The sequence below is a fragment of the Homarus americanus genome, unplaced genomic scaffold, assembly GCF_018991925.1.
Source record: "Homarus americanus isolate GMGI-L3 unplaced genomic scaffold, GMGI_Hamer_2.0 scaffold41027, whole genome shotgun sequence".
Taxonomy (NCBI): Eukaryota; Metazoa; Arthropoda; class Malacostraca; order Decapoda; family Nephropidae; genus Homarus; species Homarus americanus.
The window spans coordinates 3414279-3425868 of NW_024745073.1; the positions used below are offsets into that span (position 1 = coordinate 3414279).

The 11590-nt window shown below is 42.0% G+C and overlaps 1 protein-coding gene across 1 annotated transcript; it reads left to right on the forward strand.

Annotated features, from left to right (window-relative positions):
• The first annotated feature begins 10888 nt into the window (after window positions 1-10888).
• Window positions 10889-11266, forward strand: LOC121878493. Its single transcript, XM_042384749.1, has one exon. The coding sequence runs from the start codon at window positions 10889-10891 to the stop codon at window positions 11264-11266; it is 378 nt and encodes a 125-aa protein (XP_042240683.1).
• The last annotated feature ends 324 nt before the right edge of the window (window positions 11267-11590 follow it).

The following is an 11590-nucleotide window of genomic DNA, read 5'->3' on the forward strand; positions in this document are numbered from 1 at the left end:
ACTATAGAGATTATATATTGCTTTTTATTATCACAATTATTATATCATCAATACATTAATACCATTAGTCGCTGAGATGTGACGCTAAGTGAGGTTGGTACAATTTATTTTAGCCTGTAATTCCCTTCTATCATAATGACATGAATGAGGCTTTTGACAGCTGCCTTTCTTGTTGATTCTCGTAGACGACATGACAGACTGACAGGAGAGACCCATACTGAAAATATTACCAGCTACTATCGATCAACAGTGCCTTAACTTCCTCCTCTCAACCCCTCAAGAAAAGGACCCATGTCAGTTGTACGATTTTCCAGGGTCTGTTTAGTGATATTCTTTCATAGTACGACATTCTTAACTCCTTAGCCTCTTTCGTCTGGCATCATTCACACAACGTTATACTGTGTTAAGTATACCATTTTTAATTATCGGTTCTTAATAGATGAAACTTTAGTGAAATTTAAATTATTATTATTATTATTATTATTATTATTATTATTATTATTATTATTATTATTATTAATCAGTGTCAGTCTGTGTTCGGTACTTAGTGACTGACTTAACTTTTTTTTTTAACGAGGATGTACTTTCTGACTCGTTCTTCTTCTTGTTTGATTTTTTCTTGTTTTATACGTTGAGCTCAAATTAAATAAATAGTCTGCCAGGTAGGGTTAAGTTAGGTTAGGTTAGGTTAGGAAATAATCAAACACTTCACTTGTAGTTTGAATTACCACAAGATGAAAATAGAAATCGATCATGATAAACAGTAGGTGGGGATAGAGGAGGATAGAAGGAAAGGAGATAGAGGAAATACAAAGAATGGAGAGGGAGAAAGGCAGGGAAAGAGAATTACGAAGAATTAGAGGGTAAAGAGATATATGTTACAGAGATAAAGTGGGAGATAGGGAGAGGGAAGACGAAAGCAGGGGAAGTATGAGAGAATAAGAAGAATTTTATGAGAGAAGGAGGATTAGGGGGAGGAGGAAGGCAGTGTCAGAGAGTAGTTGTTGACAACAGAACAGGAGAGTAGGAGGGGGAAAGGAGGGAGAGGGGGAGGAAGAAGAAGAGGAAGAGGAGGAGGAGGAGGAGGAGGAGGAAGAGGAGGAAGAAGAAGAAGAAAAAGAGGATGAAAAGGAAGAGGAATAAGAGGAGGAGGAGGAGGAAGAGAAAGAAGAAGAGGAGGAAGAAGAGGAGGTAAAATACCCAATATCAATGAAAGCAATGCATTAGATTATGAAAGGAAAAGAATAAAATGAGGAGAAAAAGTAAGAGAGAGAGAGAGAGAGAGAGAGTCAGGGAGGTGGGCAAAGACAGACGGGTGTGGGCGCGGCTGACCGGGCGTTGGGGGGAAGTTTATGTGTGTCTTCATGTTGGTGGGTTTCCGACGGGGGTGTCCAGGAGGCGGCGAGGGTGAAGGACGGCCTCCGTCACAGGAAACCCTTCGTCAGGTGACCACCACGCGAAAGAGAGAGCGCCTGATGGAGAGGTGAACACCCCCTCCCCCCTCTCCTTCCCAACCTCCCTCCGTCTCCTTCGTTCCTTCCCTACCTCCTTCGTCTCCTCTACCGGCACTCATAAATCTCATTGGTATAAACGAAAATAAATTATTCCAAATATTTTAGACGGAATTTAGTAACCAATAACATCGAGGTTATTGCTGGCTAGATTGCTAACAAATAATTATAATTAAAATAATAATAAATAACAATTATATCATCAACTGATTATATAAATGATATTACAGTTACCAATATTACCATCACTACTACTACTACTACTACTACTACTATTACTACTACTACTACTACTACTACTACTACTACTACTACTATTACTACTACTACTACTGTACTACTACTACTACTGTACTACTACTACTATTGTATTAATACTACTATTGTACTATTACTACTACTACTACTACTATTTACCAAAGAGTTTCCAAGGCAAAGTAATAAACTCAGCCCTATATAATTCATTCATCAAACTCGTTAGTATTTTCTGTATTGAGTTAATTACTTGTTAACAGGACGAGAGAGAGAGAGAGAGAGAGAGAGAGAGAGAGAGAGAGAGACCGAATTAGAGAGAGAGAGACCGAATTAGAGAGAGAAAGAAGGAAAGAATGACACCGAAAGAAAGGGATAAATAGAGAAAAATAAATAAAGGTATAATTGTGAGAGAATGAGAAATATTGAGATATACAGAGAGAAAACGAGGGAAAGAGAGAAGTTGTAGATAAGAGAAAATGGTTAGAAACAGATAAAGAAAACATGAAGGAATTTAGGCCAGACGGAAAAGAGAGAGAGAGAGAGAGAGAGAGAGAAGATATAAAAACAAGAAAAAAAATAGATAGATAGATAGATAAGTAGATAGACATACACACACACACACACACACACACACACACACATACACACACACACACACACATACACACATACACCTCATATAACAAAATTTTAACAAGACAAAATACACTAACTAACACAAGAATAATACTAATAAAAATACATTACTTAAGAAACAGATTATTAAAATTTATACATTACTTCGATAAATAAAGTATATAGAATAAAATGCTTATTATCTCCGTGTTATATAGGTCTTTAAGCGGGTATTGTAGTTGAATATTTACACAATTTATTCCCATAAGATAGATTCACTTTTCCATATATATATCAATGAATATTTTTCTCTATATATTATCTTAAGACTAGAAATATTTATTCGTTAATTTATATATATTTTTTATTTATTGTCTATACTCGGGTTATTTTGTTATTATTGTTATTTTCTGTTATTAATATTATTATTATTATTATTATTATTGTTATTATTATTATTACCACTAGCGAAGGACAGTACAGTAGTTAAATCTGTCTGTTGTATCACGGATTGAAGTTCAGTGTTTTCGTCAATTTGAATCACAATATACGTATCAGGAAACTGTTTTGTATATCTAATATTGCAATAACGAGAGAGAAAGAGAGAGAGAGAGAGAGAGAGAGAGAGAGAGAGAGAGAGAGAGGAAATCACACGGGGTGGACGATGACTGTGAAACACGGTGGGTGATTGCCGGAGAGTTTCACACGTCAGGGGACAATGGACCATTTTCTTTTAATGGTGGACGGAGGGATAACTATTTTAGAGCGTCCATCAACTGACGCCTCACCATGTGTGAGAGAGCAGAGGGGCCGAACTCGTCAAAACTTTAGAATGTAAAGAATAATAAAAAAAATTCTCCCCCCCAAAATAAAAAAATCTTATTCATATTTACACATTTAGTAATTATAAGAGTTAGTCATAAACACCTACTGTTAATTCTACTTCGTTATTAGTTACGTGATATAATACACACACAGCAACTACGAACCTAAATAAAAAGTAAAAAAAAAAATTGCGAGCTTAAGATAATCTGGTAAATGAGTTCTGAAGCTCTTAATGTAGAATGTATTATTCATTGAAATTCAGTAGTTGTGAAATACGTAATATCCCCGGCCATTACTTCAGGGCACCAGCAGAAGTGTAATGGTACTATAACATTAACTCAGGCAGCTTAAACAGTGGCGGGCCAGGAGGTGATCTCCTAAAAAGATCATGAAGATGGCCTGATGAAAGTTACTGTGACTACCAGCTTAGTGTGGAGTTACGGTTATGGTGACACCCTCCCGCTTCCTCTCTCCCTCCTCTCACCCTCCCTCGCTCCCTCCCTCCCTCACTCCCTCCCTCCCTCGCTCCCTCCCTCCATCTTCCTCACTCCCTCCCTCCATCTTCCTCACTCATTCCCCCTTCTCTATTTCCCTCCCTTTCCCCCTCTTCCTCACTCCTTCCCGTCTCCTCACTCCCTCCCTCTCTATCTTCTTTCCTTTCTTCCCTCCTCTCTCCTTCCCTCCTACCTTTTCACTCCCTCCTTCCCTTCCTCCTTCCACTATCTCACTCGCTTTTCCACTCTCTCCTTTCCTCTCCTCCATTCTCCAATCTTACCCTTTCCACCTCTCCCACTCCTTCCCACCTATCCCATTCCCTTTCTATATCCTCCTCACCTTTCTCCTCCTCCTTCTCCTCCATTTTGTTTTGTTTTTGTTACATTTCTTCTCATTTAATCCTCACCCTAATCCTCTTCCTCCTCCACTTCCTCCCGTCTCCCCATCATCATTTTCCTCCTCCTACTTACCTCCGCACTTTTATGCCCCTCCATTCTTCCATCACCCCTCCAAAACATCTTCCATCACCCCTCCAAAACACCTTCCATCACCCCTCCAAAACACCTTCCCTCACCCTCCAAAACATCTTCCATCACCCTCCAAAACACCTCCTTCCATCAACCCTCCAAAACATCTTCCATCAACCCTCCAAAACATCTTCCATCAACCTCCAAAACATCTCCATCACCCTCCAAAACACCTTCCATCACCCCTCCAAAACATCTTCCATCACCCCTCCAAAACATCTTCCATCAACCCTCCAAAACATCTTCCATCACCCCTCCAAAACACCTTCCATCACCCCTCCAAAACATCTTCCATCAACCCTCCAAAACACCTTCCCTCATACTAACCATCACAAAATCATCTTCCCATCCTCTTAATATCCTTAGAGTTTATCCTTCGCACTTATAGTTTCCGTAGAACATCCTTCCTACCCTTCAGAAATCCTACGCCCCCATTCTTCCACACTCCTCAGCTCCTATCTCCCAAAACGTCTCTCTCCAAGATCCTCCGTTCCCTTACCTTTCTTTACCTGTTTCCTTAACCCTTCTCACTTTATTCTCACCTCGTTGAATTATTTTTTTTCTTCTCTCACCATCTTATCTCTTCCACTGCGTCTCATTCACGTTCTCCTTTTGTCATTACCAACTCCTTGACATCCTCCTTTTCCTTGGACAAACTTTTGGACTATGTTATCCACTTTTTCCCCCCTCTCCTATGTCCCCTTTTCATCCATTCTTCTCTCTTTAGTGTTCTTTCTTTCTTTCTTCCTTTCTTTGGTGTGCATATTCTTTTACTTCTCTCCATCACCTTCAAGCAGTGGCGGCCTTTATCTTTACCTGGTTTAAATATTTCTTCATCGATATCCAGTCACTCATTCCACGCTCAGGAACTTACCCCACCTGACAATTTTTCGCCGTTAAATAGTGATGACGATGTTGTACTTTCACTTCGTTTAACTCCGATTTCTCTAGAGTATGAGTTAAGCTTTATACACATAACCAAACATTGTATTTTTTTTTTCATTGGCGTTTTAATGACAGAAAACATAATATATATACAAGATCTTCAGGGGTCTTATGTAAACATTATTGATATATAGACACCACTCATCTCCCCCCCCAACCCCCCACCTGACCTTCCCAGATACGTGTGAGCCTATAGATAAACATACAAACACAGAGAGTCTAAGCCACTCCTACTGACCTCCCTAGACAAATTGGATCACCCTGTTTAGCCTCAACCTACAAACACTATAGTCTTTAGGTTATGTCAATGGGAAAATAAGAAATCTATAAATCTTGTTAGTGATGGAGGGAGAGAACAGGTTATTTTACCTTTTCAGTGTGATATATTTACAGACGACAAACTAATGGAAGGAAAGACAATTTCTTGAGGCATTAACCAAATTGTGTATATAATGGTGATTAATTGCTGTGTTGATATTACGATAAATATATATAGATATATATATATTTTTGTGAAGAGTAATGATGACTTTCTTATCTCTTGTGGGGAAGTGAAGTTAGTGTGTTGAGGAGGTGTCTCGCGCGGCACTGATCACCTCGATGAAAAGTTCCGCGCCCACCTCCTGTTGCCACCCCCCCCCCCCTACGAATTCAAAAACAAATATTTACTGAGACATATGATCTCTCCTGTCTTTTTAAAACTAACTTCGAGGGACACTAATCACATGCTTTTTGAACTGGAAACTTTACCGCTTCCTCCAATGGAAAATAACATGAATAATCGGCCATTTTCAAAAGTTTGTCTGACTCGTATGGCGCATCAGTTTAAAAGTCGTGTAAAAATTCGCACCGGGGCCAACTGCGCCGGATAAGTCGGCCGTTCGTCACCCAGAATTAGTCAGTTATCCTGGAAAAGTGAGGACGGTCCGATCTTTTATCAAAGTCGGATATTAATTGCTTCTTTCTGTCAAACTTCATCAGAAATTATCGTTTATGTCTTAGGGGAAAAATTAGAATGCTTGTCCTTTTATGAAACTCTGATATTTATCGCGTAGCTGTGTCGTCTTATTCAAAAACTTGAGCGGGATGGTGGAGGTTTTCTGGGTTGCATTTGCAGTATGTCAGGAGGAGGCAAGGGACAGGGGGGAGAGTGGGGAGGTGGGAGAGTAGGGGGAATAAGGAAGGGGGAGGGGAAAGGAGTAGGGGAAGGGATGGGTAGGGGAGGATGAATAGGTAAGGGGAAGGTGGAAGGAGTGAATACGGAAGGTATGTGGGGGGGTAGGAGTAGGGAGTAGGAAGAGGGGGGAAAGGGGGTAGGTACAAAGGGGCGTGGAGTACAAGCGGCAGGTGGGAGGGAGGATATTAATGAAGACTTCAACATAAAAAACAAAAACCACACTTACAGATCTCTAAAGTGGTGTGAAGCAGGGGGCCCAGGGTAGTAGTAGTAGTAGTAGTAGTAGTAGTAGAAATACGTGTTCGGTGGAAGTGAGATCAAAATAACAAAGGACGGCCAAAGATACCTAGGCGCAGTAATCGGCACGGCGGACTTCAAGACCGAGTACGTAACGGGAAAGGTGAATGAGTGGGTTAGGGAAATCCAAGCTCTGTCTGAGATTGCTAACACTAAGAAGGAATTCGTGATTTGTAGCAACATTAAAGGAAAACAAAACAAAAATGTGAGGTAAGACTGGTATTAATGATAGACAGGGAAATAAAAGAAAATCGCAATAGGCCTATGGTGAACTGCCTGGTACACTTAGGCCTACAGTATTATTTCAATCTGTATATCCCTCCCACTCATTCCACCAGTGTTAAGTGAAACAGTAAAATATAGTTTTAAACAGTCATCTAGATCAGTATAATCTACTCGCGTTTTATTACCATGCCATCAAAACCATCAACAAATTAGCCTGAAATGAGGAAGTCATGTCATAGGTTCATAGTCAGGTGTGTGTGTGTATGTGTATGTGTGTGTGTGTGTGTGTGTGTGTGTGTGTGTGTGTGTGTGTGTGTTTTGTCATGTCATTAAATTTTAAGACTGTATACGAACTTAAACGCCTCATCTTCACACACACACACACACACACACGACACCTTCAAACTAGGTATTTCTTTATTACCGTTGTTTGTACCTCAGATTTAAGAAGTTTAATTGTTAGGTTTTATAGTAATCGTCTCTCTCTCTCTCTCTCTCTCGCACATCTTTTTATCAAGTTTTCTCTTTAATATCTGCCCTTTCCTCACCCCTCCTCCCCCCCTTCCATCAGCCTTCCAATACCCCCTTCCCCTACCCTTCCACCCCCTCCCTTACTTCCCTCACACCTCTTCCTCCCTCCACTTCCCAATTCACCCCCTCTACCTCTTCCTCCCTCCCCTCCCCTCCCCTCCTCATCACCCATCCACCACTCCCACCTTCTTAATCCTCCCCCTTCTCCCTCCTCCTTCCATTCTTTCTATCATCCCTTCCTTCATCCCTCAACACCCCTGCCTCCATCTTCCCTAATTCCACACCCTCCTTCTATCCCCTCCCCCCTTCTTTCCCATCTCGCGCTGCTCGTCTTCTTCAGAGTGGCGAGGGACAAATAAATAGCTAGCGACGTTGATGGGCAAGGGGGCGAGCTGACGGGGCCGGCATCTCCTTTCACCGCCTGATCATGAGACACGTGACCTGCTGGACCTATGTCGACCCATGTTAGGTGTCCACTCCACCACCACCACCACCACCACCACCACTACTATCACCACCACCAACCACCACTACCACCACCACTACCACCAACCACCACCACCAATTACCACTATCACCACCACCACCACCACCAACCACCACCACCCACTCACCACCACCAACTAAGTGGAAAAGATAGAGAACATCAAAACAAGACAAATACAAAACAAAACAAAACAAATAACAACAACAAAGATAGAAGGCTGTGAGGCAGTGTGAGGAACAGAAAACAAAACAAAACAGTCAAACAAAAAAAATACCCATGAAGAAGAGGAGAAGATGGGGGATGAGGGGTGTTCACTACGTTATATGATATAAAGAAATTAATAGAGGAATGAATGGATGAAGGGAGGTGGCGTAGGAGGTAGGGGAGGAAGGGAAGGGTGCAGGAGGTAAGGGAAGGGGGGGAAGAGAAGGCGGTATATGAGGTAAGGGGAGGAAGGGAAGGGGATATAGGAGGTAATGGGAGGAAGGTAAGGAGGTGTAGGAAGGAAGAAGAGAGAGAGGGAGGAAGGAAGGGATGTAGGAAGGGAGAAAATTTAAAGCATAATAGTGACGATTGAATATTAACAAAAATAGTAGAAGAATAAAGAATAATAATGGAAAGGATTCTTGAAATGATTGAAAAGAATAAAAAATAAATTAAAAAAGATAGTCTGATATATTAGTACTGTAGTTAAGAACAGTAAAATAAACCTTCACAAACAGTTACCTGTACTAGGGGATGGGGGATAGAAATAGAAGATGGAGGCTAGAGGAAGGATTGAATTGGATAGAAAACACGTTGACTAAAAAAAAAAAGAACAGCTGGGTTTTTGGGGAGAGTTAAAAGGGTTATTGGAAACGATTGGGGGAAAAAAGGAAAGGAACTGAAGAGGGAGAGACAGAGGCTGAAAAGTAACTGGAGAGTGGGAAGGGGTTGAAAAGTAACTGGAGAGTGGGAAGGGGTTGAAAAGGAACTGGAGAGTGGGTAGGGGTTGAAAAGGAACTGGAGAGTGGGAAGGGGTTGAAAAGGAACTGGAGAGTGGGAAGGGGTTGAAAAGGAACTGGAGAGGGGGAGTGTGAGTGGAGGTGAGGTGAGAGGAGGTGAGGTTATGAACAGGTAAGGTTGAGGAGGGGTAAAGATCAAGTGTAATTTCTGTACTAGGAAATAACACGTAAGGGACAAAGGCCTTAAGGTAAAGCGTAATTGAATCAGTAAAACAACAATAACAAAAACAAAGGAAACATCTCTAGATAGAGATAGATTCATGAAATTATCTATATCACGGATACAAAAACTCACATAGACACAAACACGTGCGCAAGGAAAGGTACACACACACACACAGCAAACACTCAAGAGCACACAGCCAACAACACGCCCTGCACAAAATGGAGATAAATAAAAATACCAATGGCAGAAGAAGCATCGACACGTAGGCAAATCGTGTTTGGCAGGGCTGGAAACACCAGCCAACCAGCAGCACACTGGCAGCAGCTCCCGCCCTATAAAAGTGAGTAACACAAGTACAGAGTCATTACCAGCCGTGAGCCTCGCGCCGGCGCCTCTGCCCCTCGGCCTCAGTAATCTGGAGCAGTGAATGTGTGACCTGTTGCTCCGTCAACACCAATTCCCGTGCATGTTGAATGTTGAGGACGGTCGGCGCGCGCCCCGTCATAGCCGCTCCTCATCAAAACTCCCCACAACAATCCAAATTCTGGAAGAATAAAAGAGGATATGCAGGTGTTGAAGTGGGGCTTCATGCGCGCCCGAATATATAAATTGTGATTTTAAAGCTTCGGCACTAGAAGGATGGGATTATTTACATTGTTTGCCGATAAAAAATGGAAAGAAATGTGAAGTTGGGAAACTTAGCAGCTGATGTATCTGGTCTTAAGTGGCCTTTATGTTGTACGTCGGCTCAACTTTCGTCAATCAGACCGGCCCACCTGCACTACAAACAAATTCCCACAAGTTTGTGTTCGCTACAGTTCCTTTTCGTTCTTCTCGTCTCACTCACCATGATGGACTCTTTCTTCTTTCTACAAATAGTTCAGTTACAGATCATTTCTTGGCGTATAGTATTAGCAGCATATCGAGGGTGGTTAATTATGGAGAGAAGGTGAGAAGAAGGCGTCAACACAGAGGGCAGGAGAGGAAGTAACATTTCCAACAGAGAGTGGAGGTGAGCGAGGCATGATGGGGGGTGATGGTGTTCCTCGTCTGCCGTGCCAGAGCTGTTTCTAAAATTTACATTATTCAGACCTCCAACAAAGTTTATAAGATTACAACACATACAGGAAATAAGAAAAAGATATCTGGAGCGGTGAGGAGAAAAAGTTGTAAAATAATTCCAGACGGCTGAAAACACGCAGAGGAAAATGGATGAAAAACAAGAGGAAGATGTCAACCTCTCTCCCTTGTTATTTGTTAATAGCTTGTGTCAAAACAGATGAACGTCACTTAGGGACGCGTTGGGTGTTTGAGTCACGTTTCATGATACATAAACCTTATTGTCATGGTCTGGGAGTTGGGTCGTCGCCCCTCCTACCACGCCCCCACACACCCCCACCACCTCAACACCCCCCCCCACCACCCCAAAACACTCCACACCCCCACCAACCCCCACACCCCCACTAACCCCCCACACCCCACCAACCCCCACTAACCCCACACCCCACCAACTCCACACTCCAACCAACCCCCACCCCCAACACCCCCACCACCTTATACCTAACATATTTCTCGTCAGACGACAAACATTAATATAATTGGATTTTTCTGAAAAGACGAAAACTATGAGGCAGAAGATGGATTTGTCACAATAGTCAAGGATACAATGGATATACTCGGAGATACGGGATACAGGAAAGATACAAGAAGATACAGGGGAGATAGAAGAAGATACGGGGATACAGAGACGATACAAGAAGATACAGAGATGCAAGGAGATACAGGGGATACAGGCAGCTTCAATTGAAAAGGGAAACAAGTAACGTTTATGGGGATGCTTGATAAATTTACAGACATTTATAGAGACTTACAGGAGATAAAAGGTAGATTTACAGGGATACAGGGTGGATTTACAGGGATACAAGCTAGATTGACAGGGATACAGCGTGGATTTACAGGGATACAAGCTAGATTGACAGGGATACAGGGTGGATTTACAGGGATACAAGCTAGATTGACAGGGATACAGGGTGGATTTACAGGGATACAAGCTAGATTGACAGGGATACAAGCTAGATTTACAGGGATACAGGCTAGATTGACAGGGATACAGGGTGGATTTACAGGGATACAAGCTAGATTTACAGGGATACAGGCTAGATTTACAGGGATACAGGCTAGATTTACAGGATACAGGCTAGATTGACAGGGATACAAGCTAGATTTACAGGGATACAGGCTAGATTTACAGGGATACAGGCTAGATTTACAGGAATCATCTCCTTCGTCCTCTTCCCTACCTCCCTCGCTAGATAAATAAACAAACCATCCTTCCATACACAAATTTACCTTACAAGTAAATGCTAATTAATGTTCAAACACACGAGACATAATGAAGAGAAGAATATCTGCCGGACAAATCTCTCACTTTTACGACCTCGTCTCCGGGGAAGTACAGGGCAAGTCCACGAGCTAAATATGGGCGGGTTGGCATAAATTTAAATGCCTTGTCGTCGTAAAACAAAGCTTC

What these genes read in the sequence shown, in the direction of transcription:
- LOC121878493 (XM_042384749.1), top strand. Translation starts at nt 10,889, where the DNA reads ATGGGGATGCTTGATAAATTTACAGACATTTATAGAGACTTACAGGAG.